The 24,505-nt window shown below is 35.4% G+C and overlaps 1 protein-coding gene across 1 annotated transcript in view; it reads right to left on the bottom strand.

Annotated features, from left to right (window-relative positions):
- Nucleotides 1–24,505, bottom strand: part of LOC142229139 (putative G-protein coupled receptor B0563.6) — a 129,958-nt gene that overhangs the window by 102,077 nt on the left and 3,376 nt on the right. Inside the window, exon 2 of the mRNA XM_075299677.1 lies at nucleotides 10,077–10,221. Within this exon, the coding sequence (XP_075155792.1) occupies nucleotides 10,077–10,221 (145 nt within the window). The remainder of the gene's footprint in view (nucleotides 1–10,076; nucleotides 10,222–24,505) is intronic.

The raw sequence follows: 24,505 nt of genomic DNA on the forward strand, positions 1-24,505 counted from the left end.
AAGGCTATGAGCCTGAGGAAACGAACTTAGAACAAAAGAGCGTTAGGGTCCATCTCGCTGTATGTCCAGATAAAGTGGATATTTTAGAAAGATTTTCCTGCTATAGTCGTGCAATTAAGGTGCTTTGCTATGCCTTCCGGTTCTACCAGAGAACACATCCCACACATAGAGAACATTTTAAATATAGGTCCACATGTCTGACATCCGTAGAATTCTCTCGTATGAGAAATAAACTGATCGTTCTGGCCCAAGAGAATTTCTTTCCAGAGACAGTCAACGCCTTATCCAAACACGAGAATATTCCCAAGTCATCTTCAATTCTTAATCTCAATCCATTTTTAGATGACAATGGAGTGATTCGTGCATCCGGTAGATTAGCATTTGCCCCTTCGCTCAGTTATGACGAACGATTTCCCATCATCATGCCTTACAACTGTCAATTCAGTCGTCTTCTAGTAAAATTTGTCCACCACTTATGTCTTCATGGTGGAAACCAACAAGTAATTAATCTTGTCCGTCTTCAGTTTTGGATACCCAAACTTAGAAATTTAGTTAAGTCCACAATACACCAGTGTAAAAAGTGCGTTCTCCATAAGAAGAAAATTCAACAACAGCTCATGGCGGCACTTCCTCCAGAAAGGACAACGCTTCGTCGACCATTCCATTCAACAGGCATCGACTTCGCAGGACCCTTCGAAATTAGAAGTTTCGCGGGCCGAGGGTATAAAATAAACAAAGGTTATGTGTGTGTGTTTATTTGCTTTGCAACCAAAGCTATACACTTAGAGGCCACTTCTTCCCTTTCCACCGCTGCCTTCTTGGCAGCATTCCAAAGGTTCGTCTCGAGAAGAGGGTGTCCTTTAAATGTCTATTCTGACAACGGGACAAATTTCATTGGAGCCTCCAAAGAAATTGCCCACGATTTCCTTTCATCATCTAAGTCTTCTCTTCTTTCGCAGTTCGCTCCTCAACAGTTATCATGGCATTTTATCCCTCCAGGGGCACCCCACATGGGTGGCTTGTGGGAGGCAGGGGTGAAAAGTTTTAAAACCCATCTTAAAAAAGTTTCTGGATCATTTAACTTTACTTTCGAAGAGTTTTGCACCCTGTTGTCAAAAATAGAAGCCTGTTTGAACTCCAGGCCAATTTCCACAATATCCGACGACCCTGCTGATCTGAATCCCTTAACGCCAGGTCATTTCCTTACTGGAGGTCCAATTTTAGCCCCTCCGGAACCCACTTATGACAATGATCCAGAATCAGTAGTTAATCGTTGGCAGAGGGTAAAAGTGTTACATCAAAATTTCTGCCAACGCTGGAAAATGGAGTACTTAAAAGAACTCCATAAGAGGAATAAGTGGAAGAATCCCACAGACAATATTCGTATTGATTCTATAGTCGTTATTCGTGATGAAAATTTGCCTCCCAACGAATGGCGATTGGGGCGAGTTATCAAACTACATCCGGGAAAGGACAACCGTGTTAGAGTGGCAGATATTTACACACAAAAGGGTGTTATCACTCGTCCTGTCGTAAAGCTAGTTCTACTTCCAACTCAATAAGAATCGGTACAAAATTTTAGTCTTTAATACCCTATACATATACTTTATTTCCAGAATGCCAAGAATCGTCAAAAATCGAACCCCAACCATTGGGCGAAACCAACCACTAATGAAGATAAATTTCAAATGTCGTATTTGTCATCACTTTCATGCCTTACGAATGTGTAAAAAATTTCTTTCCATGACAACTTCCCAAAGGAAGCAAGCAGTTGAGCGATTCAAATATTGTGGGAACTGTTTGGCACACCAGCATTCTAGATCCAGTTGCTTTACAAAATCTGGATGTCATATCTGCCGACGAAATCATCACACGCTACTTCACGAGCGTGACCGAAGCAATCGCGAGATTGCAGTGTCTGTGGTGCCCACTTCATCTAACGTGCTTCCTCAACAATCGGTAACTGTTCTGCCAACAGCATTAGTAAAGGTGGCCATTAAAGGCCGTTTGCATCAAATTCGTGTACTTATTGATACTGGTTCTGCAGTTAGTCGGATATCTAAATCCATTGTCAACAAATTGGCCATCGCCACAAGCTGTGTAGCCGAAACTGTCATGTGCCAAATTGTAATTCGTGCGAACACCGATCGGCACACTCGAATCACAGCCTGCGTTCGGGTCGATAATAGAATTTCTTTGAAAACACCATCCCAGTCCCTGCCTAGTACCTTTAAGGATAAATTCTTAAACCTTGTGCTTGCTGATCCCACATTCTACGAAAGCAACCCGATTCAAATGGTTCTGGGCGCCGACATCTACCCAAAAATCATTCTTGGCGGGGTTATGCCCAATCATGATGGCGTTCCTATGGCGCAAAATTCTATCTTCGGGTGGTTGATATCTGGAACCTGCTCTGCCTAGGCAATAAACGAAATCCAATCTCCACAAATATACCTCATATATAACATTGAAAAAACTTTGAAATTTTGAAATATTTTTACTTGACTATACTAATAATTGAAATACACTCAAACTTACTAAGGAACTGACTAGAATGAATTAGATCTCGAAGTTACTTAAATACAACATTCCTGTAATTTTGATGGTACCCATCAAGGGGGCCGAAATGTTAACGTAGCAATTATTTTCTGTGTAATTAGTATGAACTGATATCCAGATGGCGTATTTATACTTTCGTTAAGCACTTGTTTAGCTATCTGTCAAATCAATTGTCAAACTTAGTTTTAAGTAACATTATAATAAACTCTTTACTTTGGATTGAACCACGAAACTGGTAAGACTTCTTTTTTCCACTTGGGGTTAATTCCATCATAACCGCCTATATCTGTCTTGCATTTCTTCCTACTCTTGAGCAATTGTGAACTCAAGCTGTGGCGATATTTCTACAGAAGGACTAATGGTCTTCAGTTATTCTCTACACCCAAATTGAGTATCCTTCAGCCCCCACATTAACAGGCTGATATGAACCAATTCCTGCATGGTTGTTGGATACCATATACTAACATCACGTACCAAATTTCAACCGAATCGGATGAATTTTGCTCTTTCAAGGGGCTCCGGAGGTCAAATATGGGGATCGGTTTATATGGGGGCTATACATAATTATGCACCGATGTAGACCAATTTTTGCATAGTTCTTAGAGACCATATACTTACACCATGTACCAAATTTCAACCGTATCGGATGAAATTTGCTTCTCTTAGAGGCTCCGCAAGCCAAATAGGGGGATCGCTTTATATCGGGGCTATATATAATTATTGACCGATGTGGACCAATTTTTTCATATTTGTTAGAGACCAAATACTAACGCCATGAACCAAATTTCAGCCGGATTGGATCGGATGAAATTTGTTCTCTTAGAGGATCCGCAAGCTAAATTTAGGGGTCGTTTATATGGGGGCTATACGTAAAAGTGGACCGATATGGCCCATGTGCAAATACCATCCGACCTACATCAATAACAACTACTTGTGCCAAGTTTCAAGTCGATACTTGTTTCGTTCGGAAGTTAGCGTGATTTCAACAGACGGTCGGACGGACATGCTTAGATCGACTCAGAATTTCACCACGACCCAGAATATATATAATTTATGGGGTCTTAGAGCAATATTTTGATGTGTTACAAGCGGAATGACAAAGTTAATATACACCCATCCTATGGTGGAGGGTATAAAAACATGTCAAATCGAATAATTTCTTTTACATTGTTTGTATTCCAATGCTAGAAACTAAAAACCTCGTGAAAGTGTCTCACTTTCATGAGGTTTTTAGTTGTGAGTGAAGATGCATTTAGCCAGAAAAGAAGTTTTTTGAGTTAGTCTTTAGGAAAGTGTTTTATATCCTGTAAAAGAATCAAAGTTTATCACAAAAAGTATATACTATATTTCCAAAAAAAAAAAACTTCCTCACAGCGAAAGGCAAATTGAATGAAATGTGTCTAAATATCGTTTGGGACGAAAGAATTATTTTATTTATTGCATGTAGGTGAGCCTAAAATATCGGGCTGGAAGTATACCTAACCTAGCCTTAGTCATTCCCCATCGTCTACACCTATTCAGGTAGCTTCGGAATTATTTGCTGTTAATATTGTTTTATTTTATTAAATTTTTATATTTTAATTAACTTCTAAATCTTTAATTTAGGTGCAAAAATAATTAACTACTTAGCATCGCTAACACATAAACCTTCTACAATTGCAAACAATTTCCTTTTGTTATTCAATTTATTACATTCATAATCTGATTTGATTTACCCTTAATTCCCTTTAAAGGCTTGAGAACATTGTTTAAGAAACTCTCACAAATTTTTATTGTATTTATGTTTCATTTACTTTCGCTCGCCTCAGGCTATACAATTTAAAGATTCAATATCATGTAATTCAATAATCATGTAATGTAAGGCGATGATGAGAATATCCCACCATCTGGTCAACTTAATCTCGGACTAAGGTATAGAGATCTCCTGTCTTCTCGGATGGGAAATAAAATGTGTTATGGTAAATTGTATTACTTTTGGAATTTCTTGTAAGGGATTTCAAAGGACACGGAAGTACAACATACAAACTCAACCTACGCAAGAGGAATTTTGTTTATTTACTTTTGACAAATCCTTGGGTAAATACTACAAGCTTTCATGATGTAATTTATGATTTTGTACGTACACAGAACTGTTTTACACCTAACATTTACAAATTACTCAATACACTAAGGAAATTATGTTAGAATTATTATTATTATATTAACATGTTTTTTTTTTTTGACTAAAAGTTAAGCCGGGTGGGATCTTAAATACCCACAATCATTCAACGCATACAAAAATTTTCTTTGACAACATATCCTTCTAACAGATTACCATGTTAAGTAAAGCTCTCAGATGTCGGTTGCCGAAATTTTGTCCAAGTTTGAAAGGTGTCCCCTTATGAGAGGTTAATTTTAATGACATACTAAGGAGACGTCTCTTTACAACTGTAAACATTTGGTAGGTGTCCGGTTTTCGGAGTGTCCACATTTGAAAGGCTTAACTGCACAGTACATATATAAAAAAAATTTGGTACGTGGTGTTAGTATATGGTCCTTAATAACCATGCAAAAATTGGTCCATATCGGTTTATAATTATATATAAACCTATACCCAGATTTATATAGCCCCCATATAAACCGATCCCCAGATTTGACCTCTTGAGGCTCTTATTGGAGCAAAATTCATCCGATCCGGTTGAAATTTGGTAAGTGGTGTTAGTATAAGGTCTTTAACAACCATGCAAAAATTGGTCCATATCGAATCATAATTATATATAGCCCCCATATAAACCGATCCCCAACTTAAACAAAAAAGATCGAATAAAAAACAAAATAACTCAAATTTTAATTGAGTTTAAAAAATATTCAATTAAAAATTTAATTGACTCAACAAATGAAACAAAAATCAATCACAAAAATTAATAGTATCAATTAATAGTATCAATTAATTATACTCTCCACCATAGGATGGGGGGTATATTAACTTTGTCATTCCGTTTGTAACACATCGGAATATTGCTCTAAGACCCCATAAAGTATATTTATTATGGGTCGTGGTGAAATTCTGAGTCCGTCCGTCCGTCTGTTGAAATCACGCTAACTTCCGAACGAAAAAAGCTATCGACTTGATACTTGGCACAAGTAGTTGTTATTGATGTAGGTCGGATGGTATTACAAATGGGCCATGTCGGTCCACTTTTACGTATAGCCCCCATATAAAGGGACCCTCAGATTTGGCTTGTGAAGCCTCTAACAGAAGCATATTTCATCCGATACGGCTGAAATTTGGTACATGGTGTTAGTATACGGTATCCAACAACCACGCAAAAATTGGTTCACATCGGTCCATAATTATATATAGCCCCATATAAACCGATTACCAGATTTGTCTTGCGGAGCCTCAAAGAGAAGCGAATTTCATCCGATCTTGCTGAAATTTGGTACATGGTGTTGGTATATAGTCTCTAACAACCACGCAAAAATTGGACCACATCGGTCCATAATTATATATAGCCCCCATATAAACCGATCCCCAGATTTGTCTTGCGGAGCCTCAAAGAGAAGCAAATTTCATCCGATCCGCCTGAAATTTGGTACATAATGTTGGTACATTGTCTCTAACAATCATGCAATAATTAGTCCACATCGGTCCATAATTATATATAGCCTCCATATAAACCGATCCCCAAATTTGGCTGGCGGAGCCTCACAGAGAAGCAAATTTCATCCGATCCGCCTGAAATGTGGTACATAATGTTGGTACATTGTCTCTAACAACCATGCAAAAATAAGACCACATCGGTCCATAATTATATATAGCCCTCATATAAACCGATCCCCAGATTTGGCGTGAGGAGCCTCAAAGAGAAGCAAATTTCATCCCATCCTGCTGAAATTTAGTACATGGTGTTGGTATATGGTCTCTAGCAACCGTGCAAAAATTGGTCCACATCGGTCCATAATTATATATAGCCCCCATATAAACCGATCGCCAGATTTGGCTTGCGGAGCCTATAACAGAAGCATATTTCATCCGATCCGGCTGAAATTTGGTATATGGTGTTGGTATATGGTCTCTAAAAACGATGCAAAAATTGGTCCACATCGGTTCATAATTATATATAGCCCCCATATAAACCGATCCCCAGATTTGACTTACGGAGCCTCAAAGAGAAGTTAATCTCATCCGATCCGGCTGAAATTTGGCACATAGTGTTGGTATATGGTCTCTAACAACCATGCAAAAATAAGTCCACATCGGTCCATAATTATATATAGCCCCCATATAAACCGATCCCCAGATTTGGCTTGCGGAGCCTCAAAGTGAAGCGAATTTCATCCGATCTTGCTGAAATTTGGTACATGGTGTTGGTATATGGTCTCTAACAACCGTGCAAAAATTGGTCCACATCGGTCCATAATTATATATAGCCCCCATATAAAACGATCACCATATTTGGCTTGTGGAGCCTCTAACAGAAGCATATTTCATCCGATCCGGCTGAAATATGGTACGTGGTGTTGGTATATGGTGTCTAACAACCATGCAAAAATTGGTCCACATCGGTTCATAATTATATATAGCCCCCATATAAACATATCCCCAAATTTGGCTGGCGGAGCCTCACAGAGAAGCAAGTTTCACCCGATCCGCCTGAAATTTGGTACATAATGTTTGTACATTGTCTCTAACAATCATGCAAAAATTAGTCCACATCTGTCCATAATTATATATATAGCCCCCATATAAAACGTTCTCCAGATTTGACCTCCGGAGCCTCTTGGAGGAGCAAAATCCAATCCGGTTCAAATTTGGAACTTGGTGTTAGTATATGGCCGCTAACAACCATACCAAAATTGTTCCATATCGATCTATAGTTATATAGCCGATCTCCAATCTGACAAAAATTGGTCCATATCGGTTCATAATCACGATTGCCACTCGAGTCAAAAGTAATTTACCAAAATTTTATTTCTATAGAAAATTTTGTCAAAATTTTATTTCTATAGAAAATTTTGTCAAAATTTTATTTCTACAGAATATTTTGTCAAAACTTTAATTCTATAGAAAATTTTGTTAAAATTTTATTTGGTTCATAATCAAGTTTTCGTCATTGTCAAAATTTTATTTCTATAGAAATTTTTGTTACAATTTTATTCGGTTCATACTCATGGTTGCCACTCGAACCAAAAATAATTTACCAAAATTTTATTTCTATAGAAAACAACACCATACCAAGATTGTTCCATATCGGTCTATAGTTATATAGCCGATCTCCAATCTCACAAAAATTGGACCATATCGGTTCATAATCATGATTGCCACTCGAGTCAAAAATAAATTACCAACATTTTATTTCTATAGAAAATTTTGTCAAAATTTTATTTCTACAGAATATTTTGTCAAAATTGTATTTCTATAGAAAATTTTGTTAAAATTTTCTTTGGTTCATAATCAAATTTTCATCATTGTCAAAATTTTATTTCTGTAGAAAATTTTGTTACAATTTTATTCGGTTCATAATCATGGTTGCCACTCGAGCCAAAAATTATCTACCAAAGTTTTATTTCTATAGAAAATTTTGTAAAAATTTTATTTCTATACAAAATTTTGTTAAAATTTTATTTCTATAAAAAATTTTTGTTAAAATTTTATTTCTATACAAAATTTTGTTAAAATTTTATTTCTATAAAAAATTTTTGTTAAAATTTTATTTCTATAGAAAATGTTGAAAAAATTTTATTTCAATAGAAAATTTTGTGAAAATTTTATTTCTTTAGAAAAGATTGTTAAAATTTTATTTCCGTAGAAAATTTTGTAAAAATTTTCTTTCTATAGAAAATTTTGTGAAAATTTTATTTCTATAGAAAAGTTTGTTAAAATTTTATTTCTGTAGAAGATTTTGTTAAATTTTTCTTTCTATAGAAAATTTTGTGAAAATTTTATTTCTATACAAAATTTTGTTAAAATTTTATTTCTATAAAAAATTTTTGTTAAAATTTTATTTCTATAGAAAATGTTGTAAAAATTTTATTTCAATAGAAAATTTTGTGAAAATTTTATTTCTATAGAAAAGATTGTAAAAATTTTCTTTCTATAGAAAATTTGTGAAAATTTTGTTTCTATAGAAAATTTTGTTAAAATTTTATTTCTATAAAAAATTTGTTAAAATTTTATTTCTGTAGAAAATTTTGTAAAAATTTTCTTTCTATAGAAAATTTTGTGAAAATTTTATTTCTATAGAAAATTTTGTCAAACTGAATTATATACGTATTTGATCGATCTTTTTTGATTAAATATAACCACGTATGGACTTACATACAATTTAGAAGACGGTGTTACGAGGTTTTAAGATACCTTGCCATCGGCAAGCGTTACCGAAACTTAAGTAATTCGATTGTGGATGGCAGTGTTTAGAAGAAGTTTCTACACAATCCATGGTGGACGGTACATAAGCTTTGGCCTGGCCGAACTTACGGCCGTACATACTTGTTTTTTAATTGGATCAATTAATTTTTTAATTGTTTTTCAATTAATTTTTTAATTTATACTATCATTTCTGTGATTGAAGACATTTCAATTAGAAAATTAATTGGATCAATTAATTTCGTGATTGAATCAGAAACAATTTTTTGGGTGTGAAATTTAAAATCCAGAAGTCCTTTAGGTCCACAAAGAGGTGTGCCGAATATGATGTGTATCGGTTCATGTTTTTATATAGACCCCATATAGGCCATCTATATAAAAACATATAGACCGTTCTCCCGTTTTTAATTCTTGGGCATCTAGACACCACAATCCATCGTCGTGAATACGGAAATCTATATAATCCCAATATTCACCTGTCTTCTTTTAACTTCATTGAACTTCTTAAGGGAATAAAAGACACGTATAAATTGCACGAAACTAGAAGTGACATTTCCCGAGTTTACTCCTCGTAATCATTCGAGTAATGGGTGTAAAAATCTATAGAATTTAGATTTCAAATCATATAAAAGACGTCATTCTATCAGATTTTCGTGTACATTTTGATGTGATATTTAAAATTCCTCTAAAACTCAAACAAAACGGGTTTTTATAACTCCAGAATTTAATGTAGCCTCCATAAGAAGAAACTTTATATGTAACTTCGGGAAGATTACGATTTGAACCCATATGCTAGGGAGAATATGTGTCATGAAATCCATCTGGAATTCTATATTGTTTCGATTAACCAGCTACGATTATGAGTCTTCAAAGGAAATTATTATATTGGTATATACTTCTTTCAGTTCGTTTTGAGGAAAATTCAAAGTTTGAATTTCGAATTTCGTTCACAATTCGGGATCGGCTACCTAAATTTATTGTTATATTCAACTCAACTTTTCTAACTTATATTTTCCTAAAGAAATAAACTTATGCTTTTTTCTATGTGCATATTACAAACAATTCTAATAAAAAATGTATTACTCACTACATACCATGTTGGTGTACATCATCATTATCATCATCACATTCAATATAAGAATGTGCCCATTGTAGTCCACATACTAACCTCTCATATAGATGTAAGCTGTTCCACGCATATTCCGCCTCGTCAATACAATCAGATTGAGTACATTGCCAATGATACCCAGGGCACAGATGATGGGTAGTATTATGCCATACGAATATTCCCGTAACGCCTCAGTGCGCGGATCCTAAAAAGCCAAGAATGGGAAAGAAAAGAAGACAAAAAAGAAACGATGAAAAGAATTCAAATGTCACATTAATACAGAGATTGATAGGAAATCTACTATGGGAATAATATTACAGCAACAACAACAACAACAACAGCAATGAAAAACGCCAAAGGAACAATATCGTTAGTAAAAAATAAAACAACAACAAAAACCTCAATGACAACAACAGTAATACTAACAAACAATTCCATACAAGTAGTGATTTAAGAAGGAAATATGTTCATTTATTGGCATCACTTTGTTTGCCAACGATTTTGATGTATAATTCTTCCTCATTGAGATAAAGACTTTTGTAGACAAAGAAGAATGAGGAATTAAATGTAACGGATGTAGTATATGACCATAAAGCAATTGATTAGAGACATATTTCTAGAAAACAAGATTAGAGTATATGTAGAGAAATTGTATCGGGCTCAATTCAATTGATTACACTTTGCAACAAATAATAACATTTCTTGGAATCACTCGGGGATATAGAATGCTTAGGTACCTATTCTATTTTCTAATATAATTTGACAGAAAATTGAGATTTAGCATCATTCTATATGACTCCCAAAAGATATTTTTGTCCGTGAACACATTGTTGTAATCAAAGTCTAGGTCGCAGTTTTTGTCCAATCGACTTCAAATTTGGCACAAGTATGTGTTTTGGTTCAGAATAGCACTCTATTGATTTTGGAAGAACTCGGTTCAGATTTAGATATATCTCCTATATATATACTTCGCCCGATATAGACTTATATGACCCCAGAAGCCACAGTTTTACCCTAATTTGCTTAAAATTTTGCACAAGAAGAAAAAGTAGTACTATAGTCAAGTGTGCCAAATTTTATTGAAATCGGTTCAGATTTAGATATAGCTCCCTTATATGTCTTTCGCCCGATATGGACTAATACGGTCCCAGAAGCCAGAGGTTTACCCCAATTTGGTTGAAATTTTGCACTAGGAGTACAATAAGTAGTGTACACACAAAAAAATAACTGCAAATAAATATTAACAACTTTATTTGTATGTAAAATCTGCTGATGCTCAACAAATTTGTCTATTGAATATGAGGCATTTGTTGTTGAAATGTGTTTGTAGATGCTTGACAGAGGAAATAATAGAAATATTCTGAATTTTCAACAAATTGTTTTGTTGCGAAAATAGTTGACTGCTATCGATATGAAAATAAAAACTAAAATACAAGACTGGTTACGCGCACATCGCTGAGAACATGTACGAAAGCTAAAAGAAGTATGCGAAGAATACCGTTAGAACAAAATGAGTATGAGCACATGCACGTGTATGATAGCAAGCAAAGAGCTCATTCAGAGAGAATACAGAAAAGCATTTATCAATGTCTGTGAAAAATTTATATTTTTCAATTTGGTAGTTTCTTAAATGTGTTTGTTGTATGAGATAATTAATAAAACCATATTAATATCGGGATTAGAGGTTTTACAATTCTAACTAAGTAGAATATATATCACTGGGCAAAAAGTTGTCAAAATGCTTGCTAGACCTTGGACTACTCAAGTTTAAAATCGTCATATATTTACAAAACTGAGTATAGGATTTTCGACACAAAAATGTTACATGTTCCCCGTCCAAAAATAGCATTTTGGTCATATTCCTTCTCTGTGTGTACTTAACAAAATATTTATATCCAAAATTGTTCCGGCAATTTTGCAATTTTGGAGCAATAATTCTGTCAATTTCAATTAAATTTTTTTTTTTCAATACACCAATACATTTGTCACAGGTCATTGATAGACACAAACCACATACAAATTTTTTCGTTCAAATTCAAAAATATTTGTTGAGGATTAAACGTAACGTTCAACAACAAATATTTTGTACTGTTGGAAGCTCAACAAATTGCTTACAAATTATGTTATTGAGAACACAAATTGCCTTCTGATGGTAACGATTGCCTTCTGATGGTAACGATTGCTAACAACTTTTTTGTAATAATGGTTATTAAAAGTACAAATTAGTTTGTTGCAGGAAAATTAACAAATTTTGTTATTGGTTTTCCAACAAAACTTATTGGTTCTCAAACTTATTTTTATCTGTGTAGTCAGGTGTGCAAAATTTTATTGAAATCGGTTCAGATTTAGATATAGGTCCCATATATATCGTTCGCCCGATTTACACTGATATGATCACAGTGGCCAATCTTTTACTTCGATTTAATTGAAATTTTGCACAGGGAGTAGAATTAGCATTGTAGCTATGCGTGTCAAATCTGGTTGAAATCGGTTCAGATTTAGATATAGCTCTCATATATAGCTTTTGCCCGATTTACACTCATATGACCACAGATGCCAATTTTTTACTCCGATGTAGTTGAAATTTTGCACAGGGAGTAGAATTAGCATTGTAGCTATGCGTACCAAATGTGGTTGAAATCGGTTCAGATTTAGATATATCTCCAGTATATAGCTTTCGCCCGATTTACACTCATATGACCACAGATGCCAATTTTTTACTCCGATTTAGTTGAAATGTTGCACAGGGAGTAGAATTAGCATTGTTGCTATGCGTGCCAAATTTGGTTGAAATCGGTTCAGATTTAGTTATAGCTCCCATACATATGTTTTTCTGATTTCGACAAAAATGGTCAAAATACCAACATTTTACTTGTAAAATCGCCACTGCTTAGTCGAAAAGTTGTAAAAGTGACTCTAATTTTCCTAAACTTCTAATGCATATATATCGAGCGATAAATCATAAATAAACTTTTGCGAAGTTTCCTCAAAATTGCTTCAGATTTAAATTTCCCATATTTGTTTACTAAAATTGTGTTCCACCCTAGTGCATTAGCCAACTTAAATTTTGAGCCTATAGATTTTGTAAAAGTCTGTCAAATTCTGTCCAAATCGAGTGACAACACATTTGACGGATGTGATATGGTATCGAAAATTTAGATCTACAAATTGGTGCAGGGTATAATATTGTCGGTCCCGCCCGACTTTAGACTTTCCTTACTTGTTTTTTACTAACATTGTGTTCCACCCTAGTGCATTAGCCGACTTAAATTTTGAGTCTATAGATTTTGTAGAAGTCTATCAAATTCTGTCCAGATCGATTGATATTTAAATGTATGTATTTGGGACAAACCTTTATATATAGCCCCCAACCCTTTTGACGGATGTGATATGGTATCGAAAATTTAGATCTACAAAGTGGTGCAGGGTATAATATAGTCGGCCCCGCCCGACTTTAGACTTTCCTTACTTGTTTATAATACGTTTGTCATTTGCTTTGTAATAAATTTAAATATTGATCACCCTATCTGTCTATCTGTAGGAATCACGCTACAGCCTTCAGTAATGACGAAATCGTTCCAATATTTGACAAAGATTCTCTTTTTGCATGCAAACAGGTGAAGTTCGAAGATGGGCTATATCGGTCCATGTTTTGGGTATAGCCCCTATATATTCCGATCTCCAGATTTGACTACTTAAGCGTCTAGACACTCTAATTTTTATCTGATTTGCCTGGAATTCTGAATGTTTTTTTTTGTCTATAAAGAGGTGTGCCGAATGTTGTGGGTATCTATCCATGTTTTGGTATGTTCGCTTGGAAGATCATCTGTTATCAAGTCCACCTGATATTCAATATATTTGCACACTGAAAAAAGCATACCCGACTCCAACGCTTTTGTCTTTACCTTAAAAATGTTGGTATTTATTCCGAGCCAAAGAAGCGGAGAATACAAATAAGGATACTTTTAAGACACAACTGTCTTTTAAATTTGGGTTGTGTGTACTTGCTTCTAGAAAGCAAATTTTAGTTTTTCGTTTTTATACCCTCCATCATAGGATGGGGGTATATTAACTTTGTCATTCCGTTTGTAACACATCGAAATATTGCTCTAAGACCCCATAAAGTATATATATTCTGGGTCGTGGTGAAATTCTGAGTCGATCTAAGCATGTCCGTCCGTCCGTCCGTCTGTTGAAATCACGCTAACTTCCGAACAAAACAAGCTATCGACTTGAAACTTGGCACAAGTAGTTGTTATCGATGTAGGTCGGATAGTATTGAAAATGGGCCATATCGGTCCACTTTTACGTATAGCCCCCATATAAAGGGACCCTCGGATTTGGCTTGTGGAGCCTCTAACAGAAGCATATTTCATCCGATCCGGCTGAAATTTGGTATATGGTCTCTAACAACCATGCAAAAATTGGTCCACATCGGTCCATAATTATATATAGCCCCCATATAAACCGATGCCCAGATTTGGCTTGCGGAGCCTAAAAGAGAAGCAAATTTCATCCGATCCGGCTGAAATTTGGTACATGGTGTTGGTATATGGTCTCTAACAATCGTGCAAAAATTGGTTCACATCGGTCCATAATTATATATAGCCCCCATATAAACCGATCCCCAGATTTGGCTTGCCGAGCCTCAAAGAGAAGAAAATTTCATCCGATCCGACTGAAATTTGGTACATGATGTTGGTATATGGTCTCTAACAACCATGCAAAAATTGGTCCATATCGGTCTTTAATTATATATAGCACCCATATAAACCGATCCCCAGATTTGGCTTGTGGAGCCTCTAAGAGAAGCATATTTCATCCGATCCGGCTGAAATTTGGTACATGGTGTTGGTATATGGTCTCTAAGAACCATGCAAAAATTGGTATATATCGGTCCATAATTATATATAGCCCCCATATAAATCGATCCCCAGATTTTCGGTCTATAGTTATATATAGGCGATCCCCAATCACACAAAAACTGGTCCTTATCGGTTCATAATCATGGTTGCCACTCGAGCCAAAAATAATCTACCAAAATTTTTTTTATAGAAAACATTGTCGAAATGTTATTTCTATAGAAAATTTTGTCAAAATTTTATTTCTATAGAAAATTTTGTCAAAATTTTATTATATAGAAAATTTTTTCCAAATTTTACTTCTATAGAAAATGTTGTCAAAATTTTATTTCTATAGAAACTTTAAACTTAATTATATACGTATTTAATCGGCCTTTTTTAGTTTAAAATATATCACGTATGGACTATGTGGTATATATTACGGTGTTAGGAAGTTTTAAGATACCTTGCCATCGGAAAGTATTACCGCAACCCAAGTCTTCACTAGAAGTTTCTATGCAATCCATGGTGGAGGGTACATAAGCTTCGGCCTGGCCGAACTTACGGCCGTATATACTTGTTTTTACTGGGAAGCTATCCACCTGAAACTTGGTATAAGGTCGGATGGTATTGCACATGATTCACTTCGCACCACTTTTAGGTATATCCCCGATATAAAACCATCCCCAGATTTGTGTTGCAGAGCCTCCTGAAAAACAAATTTCATCAGATCTGGTTGAAATTTGGTATATGATTTTAGTATATGCCCAGTTACTACCATTCACAAATTTGTCGATATCGTTTCATTATTACATAGATAGCCCTCTTATAAACCGATTCACAGATTTGAACTCCGGAAACTTCTGGAGGAGAAAATTTCCACCGATCCGTTTAAATTCGGTACGTAATGTTAGTATATGTGATGATAGTATATTTGGGAGCCACCGAGCTGCAATGGTTAGCATGCCCGCCTTGCATACACGAAGTCGTGGGTTCGATTGCTGCTTCGACCGAACACCAAAAACTTTTTAAAATTTTTGTTCACATTGGATATAAACATCACGATAGGGGTATCTTCCTAAAACGGCATCCAGATATTTCTAAAATGCTCCTGGAAATAAGTTTGACACTCATTTTGGTCAAATATTTGCCTAGTTTGACAATAGCCTTAGTCTCGTATATAAATTAAAATGCTCTATATTTATCCTTAATGCTCAATATAGGTTGATTCCCCTGCTTATGTTGCGATTTTATCCTAGTTGCATCAAAAAAAGAGTTTTTGTTTTTGCTATAGAGTAAATATTTTTGCTCTTTAGTGAAAATCCATTGTCTTACGTCCGTTTTATTATTTTTCTATTTTTATATTCAAAGCATGAACACAAAGCCTTTGTGTTCGTTTGTTATTGTAAATTGTCTTCTAATACTAAATTAGACAACAAGTTTCCAGGAAACGAAGTTTCTCGCCTTTCAAATTGTGTTAAACATAAGATAACAAATAAACTTTGTTTTGGAATATCTAACAAAGTTTGATATTCCACTGAGATTAGGTATTAACTGCTTCATTAATTCATTAAAAGTTTAACAAAAATCTCCGAAAACATTTACCCCCTAATTAATATTTATGGTGGTTTCTTAAATTAAGACATTTTCTCAAATTATCTTCAAATTAATATTTTGCCTTATGGAAGGTCTTAATATATTTAGTGGTTAAAGGTCATATTTTGGAGCTTAAACATTTTAGGTAATACTACAAAAAAGTTGTTGCTTTTGCGTCAACATGTTAATAAGCAAATGGGTTAAAATGTTTACAATAGAAGTGGAAAATAAAATAATCAAAAATAATGGAGTTTTAATTGAAAACCATCTATTATATCCAAAGGGCGTATCATAAAAGACCCACGTCGATCATTTTAGTTTTAAAGCCTCCGCCATAGGAGGTATACTAACTTTGTTATTCCGTTTGTCATTTTGATCAGAAATTGTGTTATTCATCTTTCAATTCAACTGTGACCGTGTTATTGTTTTATTTTTGGCTGGAAAACCACAAGTGGCTATCACAAAGGTGGGCGAAAAAATCGGTGACAATACCATATATGACCGAAATCCACGTCATAGAGATGGAAACGTTTTTCGTGAGCAGAATATATCGCGAGAACGTATTCAACAAATATCAAACAAGTAAGTAAAGTAGAAAGTCGGGCGGGGCCGACTATATCATACCCTAAACCACCATTACAGAATTAGTAATCATAAGCATTTGTGGGGTAGCATATAGGTCTGGGAGATAAACCGCAGTTGCATATTTAAGAAAATTAAGGGGTACATGTTTATGGGTGCTTTGTGTCAATCTGACTATAGCTCATAGTCAATGTTGCCACGGAAAATGTTCGGTTTACCCTACAAGGACAAATAAAGTTCCCTATTTTCCCATACATTCCCAAACAATTTCCCCTACTATATTTTTCGTTAAATTTAAAAAATTTAAATACAACAAGTACATACGGCCGCAAGTTCGGCCAGGCCGAATCTTATGTACCCACCACCATGGATTGCGTAGAAACTTCTACGAAAGACTGTGATTTAGTCCATACATGGTATATATTAGACAAAAAAGTTATGTATAGTTAAGTCTACAAATAATTACGAATCGATATGGACTTTTAGTACGTAGAGAGCCAGAATTGAAATATGGAGGTCGCTTATATGGTGGCTATATACAATTATGAACTTGATATGGACCAATCTTTGTGTGATTGGGGATCGATTTATCTGAGGGCCATATATAACTATAGACCGATATGGACCTAGTTAGGCATGGTTGTTAACGACCATATACTAGCACAACGTACCAAATTTCAACTCACTCGGATGAAATTTGCTCCTCCAAGAGGTTCCAAAACCAAATCTCGGGATCGGTTTATATGGGGCTATGTACGATTATGGACTGATATGGACCACTTTTGGCATGGTTGTTAAATATCATATACTACCACCACGTACCAAATTTCAAGCAGATCGAATGAATTTTGCTTCTCCAAAAGGCACCGGAGGTCAAATCTGGGGATCGGTTTATATGGGAGCTATATATAATTATGGACTGATAGGAACCAATTCCTGCATGGTTGTTGGATACCATATACTAACATCACGTACCAAATTTCAACCGAATGGCAAGAATTTTGCTCTTCCAAGGGGCTCTGGAGGTCAAATCTGGGGATCGGTTTATATGGGGCCTATATATAATTATGGACCGATATCGACCAATTTTTGCATGGGAGTTTGAGGCCATATATTAACACCACGTACCAAATTTCAACTGAATCAGATGAATTTTGCTCTTCCAAGAGGTTCCGGAGGTCAAATCTGGTGATCGGTTTATATGGGGGCTATATATAATTATAAACCGATGTGGTCCAATTTTTGCATGGTTGTTATAGAACATATACTAACATCACGTACAAAATTTCAGCCGGATCGGATGAAATTTGCTTCTCTTAGCGGCCTCGCAAGCCAAATCGGGGGATCGGTTTATATGGGGGCTATATATAATTATGGACCGATGTGGACCAATTTTTGCATGGTTGTTAGAGATCATATACTAGCACCATGTACCAAATTTCAGCCGGATCGGAGGAAATTTGCTTCTCTTAGAGGCCTCGCAAGCCAAATCGGGGGATCGGTTTATATGGGGGCTATATATAATTATGGACCGATGTGGACCAATTTTTGCACGGTTGTTAGAGACCATATACTAACACCATGTACCAAATTTCAGCCGGATCGGATGAAATTTGCTTCTCTTAGAGGCCTCGCAAGCCAAATTTTGGGGTCCGTTTATATGGGGGCTATACGTAAAAGTGGACCGATATGGCCCATTTGCAATACCATCCGACCTACATCAATAACAACTACTTGTGCCAAGTTTCAAGTCGATAGCTTGTTTCGTTCGGAAGTTAGCGTGATTTCAACAGACGGACGGACGGACGGACGGACGGACGGACGGACGGACGGACGGACGGACGGACGGACGGACGGACGGACATGCTCAGATCGACTCAGAATTTCACCACGACCCAGAATATATATACTTTATGGGGTCTTAGAGCAATATTTCGATGTGTTACAAACGGAATGACAAAGTTAATATACCCCCCATCCTATGGTGGTGGGTATAAAAATGGTTCTAAGTACTTTATTATCTTAAAACATGAATATGCAACGTATATAACTTAGAATATAAATTTGTATTACCACCACGGTTGCCACAGTTGGTAGAATTCTACCCAAATTAGTAATCTTTTTGTTAAATCTCTATAGAAACAAAATTTTGGAAAAAGTTTCTATAAAAAAATTTTTGTGAGAAATTTTTCTATAGAAATAAAATTTTGACAATAAATTCTATAGAAATAAAATTTTGAAAAAATTTTTTATAGAAATAATATTTGGAAAAAAATGTCTATAGAAGTACAATTTTGACAAAATGTTCTATAGAAATAAAATGTTGACAAAATTCTCTACACACGGATGAAAAAGACTGTTTTCATATGTTTGGCTATAAACATTATATGTTTGGAACACACATTTTTAAACACAATATTTTTGAGTGCAAACATATAATGTTCATAAACTAGCATAACATGTTTGGGACATATATGTTAATATGTTAGAACATATTATGTTTGGGACATAAAATGTTTGTAAATATAATATGCTTGGATGCAAACATATATTAATTTAGAAATAGCCTATAAACATATATGTGTTTAGTAGCTTGGAGCGCTATTTAACAGGGAGCGATATTGAATTAAGTTGGTGGTTGTTGCTTATTATTACAAAATTAACATTTTATTTTTCCTTGGGCAATTGATCAGCTACTTCTTTGATCCTTACAAACTGTTCGAATCCCCGTCCGGCAAAAGGTAAAATTAAAATAAAAACAAACAAGTAAGGAAAGTCTAAAGTCGGGCGGGGTCGACTATATTATACCCTGCACCACTTTGTACATCTAAATTTTCGATACCGTATCACATCCGTTAAATGTGTTAGGGGCTATACATAAAGGTTTGTCCCAAATACATACATTTAAATATCACTCGATCTGGACAGAATTTGATAGACTTCTACAGACTCTATAGACTCAAAATTTAAGTCGGCTAATGCACAAGGGTGGAACACAATTTTAGTAAAAAATATGGGAAACGTTTAAATCTGAATCAATTTTAAGGAAACTTCGAAAAAGTTTATTTATGATTTATCGCTCTATATATACGTATTAGAAGTTTAAGAAAATTAGAGTCATTTTTACAACTTTTCGACTAAGCAGTGGCGATTTTAGAAGGAAAATGTTGGTATTTTGACCATTTTTGTCGAAATTAGAAAAACATATATATGGGAGCTATATCTAAATCTGAACCGATTTCAACCAAATTTGGCACGCATAGCCACAATGCTAATTCTACTCCCTGTGCAAAATTTCAACTAAATCGGAGTTAAAACTTGGCCTCTGTGATCATATAAGTGTAAATCGGGCGAAAGCTATATATGGGAGCTATATCTAATTCTGAACCGATTTCAACCAAATTTGGCACGCATAGCTACAATGCTAATTCTACTCCCTGTGCAAAATTTCAACTAAATCGGACCAAAAAATTGGCGTCTGTGGTCATATGAGTGTAAATCGGCCGAAAGCTATATATTGGAGCTATATCTAAATCTGAACCGATTTCAACCAAATTTGGCATGCATAGCTACAATGCTAATTCTACTCCCTGTGTAAAATTTTAACCAAATTGGGGTAAAACTCTGGCTTCTGGGACCGTATTAGTCCATATCGGGCGAAAGTTATATATGGGAGCTATATCTAAATCTGAACCGATTTCAATAAAATTTGGCACACTTGACTATTGTACTAATTGTTCTTCTTGTGCAAAGTTTTAGGTAAATTAGGGTAAAACTCTGGCTTCTGGGGCCATATAAGTCCATATCGGGCGAAATATATATATGGGAGCTATATCTAAATCTTAACCGATTTCTTCCAAAATCAATAGGGATCTATTCTGAGCCAAAACACATACTTGTGCCAAATTTGAAGTCGATTGGACTAAAACTGCGACCTAGACTTTGATTACAAAAATGTGTTCACGGACAGACGGACATGGCTATATCGACTCAGGAGCCCACCCTGAGAATTTTTGACAAAGACACCATGTATCTATCTCGTCTCCTTCTGGGTGTTGCAAACATATACACTAACTTATAATACCCTGTTCCACAGTGTGGAGCAGGGTATAATCATAAAATTGAATAATTTCTTCTACAATGTTTGTATTACAGAAAAAGGTGCTAAGAACTAAAAAATCTCGTGGAAATGAGAAAGATGTGGGGGAATATACAATTAGGCAGAAACAAAATTTTGAGCATTCAGGTCGAAAACCTATGTTGTTAGCACCTATATTACCTGTTTATTTTCATAATTCATTATGATTGTAAATATATAAATAAATAAATAAAATTTTGAGCAAAATATTGTTTGGGAGATTTTTTTTAAGCATATAATATTTTTGGGTGCAAAATGCTTCCAAACATATTATATGTTCACATAATAACATATTGTTTTTTGGAAGACAACATTATTGAATTTGGATGCAAAAATACAAAATGTTTGGAAATTAGACTACCCAAACATATATTGTTTAGACCAATATGCTTTCAAACATATTATATATTGGAAGAGATCAAACATATAAATGTTTGGGCAATACCCAAAAATGTATATGCTTGAAGCAAAATATGTTTGGGAGTATATGTTACAGAAGCGATTTTTTGTGAGGGTGCAGGAACAAAGTTTACCACACATTGTTAAAAATCAAGCCTTGCTGGCTTCCAATTTCCTCCTCTAGAGCCACCAAAATGTAAAAATTATTACAAATTGTGTTGAGTGAAAATGTCCTATATTGTGGCCCTACGTCCCTACAAGACGCTAAATATTAGAAAAACCCTACATATAGGGAATTTCCCCTACTTCTAGCAACACTGGCTGTGTTGATATTGCTCATACGGAGATAGTATGCCACTAATATTGAGCCCATTATTAAAAAAGAGAAAATCGTTAAATTAGTGTGGGTAGTAAATATAAATTTGTAAAAATCGAGCAATATTCTTATGTAAGAGCTATAAGTACGTATAAGTACGATCGGCTAGTACATCAAAATTTGAAATTTGAGTAACATTGGTTAATATATAAGAGTACTATGGCCAAATTTGGGAAAATCGAGCGAAGCATATATATGGAAGCTATATCTAAATCTGAACCAAATTGCATAATATTTTGCGGGTTTGATTAATACCACAAAAGGTTACCTTGTGCAAGATTTGAGTAAGATCAGTTAAGAAATGAGGCCTGTACGGTCAAACATAAGGTTATTAGGGGCGAATTTTTCAAAATCGGGTGATACATATATGGGAGCTATATCTAAATTTGATCCGATTTCTTCCAAATTCAATAGTGTTCGTCCTTGTGCCCAAAAAACTCCCTGTACCAAATTTCATTAAAATCGGTTAATAATTGCGACCGGAATCCTGTGAACAACAAATACATGGACAGACGGACGGACACCAAGCGCTAGATCGACTCAGGAGGTGATTCTGAGTCGATCGGTATATATTTTATGGGATCTAAAATCAATATTTCTGGTAGGCCGATCATTCTTATTATACCCTGACCACTATGTGGTTTAGGGTATAAAAATGAGCTTGGACTTGGACTTGGTAAGGTAAGGCATAATGTCACCCGTTATTTCTGGCTCACAAAAACTATTCAGGCCATTGGTTTACCACAGCATTGAACTTCTCTCTTATCACTGTGTGTTAGTTTTGGTAAACTAACGAGTATTTGATTGCAACTACTCGTTACTGATTATTTTTTTGAGTACTAGGTTCTAGTAAATGAGTACTTAATATCTTCGGCCAGACCGAATCTTATGTACCCTCTATCATGGATTGCGTGGAAACTTCTACGAAAGACTGTCATCCACAATCGAATTACTTGGGTTGTGGTATCTTAAAATTTCTTAACATCGTTTTCTAAATTGTGAGTTAGTCTATACGTGGTACATATTAGACAAAAAAGGTATGTATAGGCAAGTCCGCAAATAATTACGAATCGATATGGATTTATGCACCACGTACCAAATTTCAGCCGGATCGGATAAAATTTGCATCTCTTAGAGGCTCCACAAGCCAAATCTGTGGATCGGTTTATATGGTGGCTATACATAATTATGGACCGATGTGGACCAATTTTTGCATGGTTATTAGAGACCGTATACTTACACCATGTACCAAATATCAGCCGGATCGGATGAAATTTGCTTCTCTTAGAGGATCCACAAGCCAAATCGGTTTATATGGGGGCTATATATAATTATGGATCGATGTGGACTAATTTTTGCATGGTTGTTAGAGATCATATGATGTTACCATGTACCAAATTTCAGGCGGATCGGATGAAATTTGCTTCTCTCAGAGGCTCCGCAAGCCAAATCTGGGGATCGGTATATATGGGGGCTATATATAATTATAGACCGATTTCGACTAATTTTTGCATGGGTGATTGAGGCCATATATTAACACCACGTACCAAATATCAACTGAATCAGATGAATTTTGCTCTTCCAAGAGGCTCCGGAGGTAAAAACTGATGATCGGTTTATATGGGGGCTATATATAATTATGCACCGATGTGGACCAATTTTTGCATGGTAATTAGAGACCATATACTAACACCATGTACCAAATTTCAGCCGGAACACATGAAATTTGCTTCTCTTAGAGGCTCCGGAAGCCAAATCCGGGGATCGGTTTATATGGGGGCTATATATAATTATGGACCGATGTGGACCAATTTTTGCATGGTTATTAGAGACCATATACTTACACCATGTACCAAATATCAGCCGGATCGGATGAAATTTGCTTCTCTTAGAGGATCCGCAAGCCAAATCGGTTTATATGGGGGCTATATATAATTATGGATCGATGTGGACTAATTTTTGCATGGTTGTTAGAGATCATATGATGTTACCATGTACCAAATTTCAGGCGGATCGGATGAAATTTGCTTCTCTCAGAGGCTCCGCAAGCCAAATCTGGGGATCGGTATATATGGGGGCTATATATAATTATAGACCGATTTCGACTAATTTTTGCATGGGTGTTTGAGGCCATATATTAACACCACGTACCAAATATCAACTGAATCAGATGAATTTTGCTCTTCCAAGAGGCTCCGGAGGTAAAAACTGATGATCGGTTTATATGGGGGCTATATATAATTATGCACCGATGTGGACCAATTTTTGCATGGTAATTAGAGACCATATACTAACACCATGTACCAAATTTCAGCCGGAACACATGAAATTTGCTTCTCTTAGAGGCTCCGGAAGCCAAATCCGGGGATCGGTTTATATGGGGGCTATATATAATTATGGACCGATGTGGACCAATTTTTGCATGGTTATTAGAGACCATATACTTACACCATGTACCAAATATCGGCCGGATCGGATGAAATTTGCTTCTCTTAGAGGATCCGCAAGCCAAATCTGAGGATCGGTTTATATGCACACAAAAAATTTTTTCTCTGAT

The sequence above is a fragment of the Haematobia irritans genome, chromosome 3 (genome assembly GCF_050003625.1).
Source record: "Haematobia irritans isolate KBUSLIRL chromosome 3, ASM5000362v1, whole genome shotgun sequence".
Lineage (NCBI taxonomy): Eukaryota > Metazoa > Arthropoda > Insecta > Diptera > Muscidae > Haematobia > Haematobia irritans.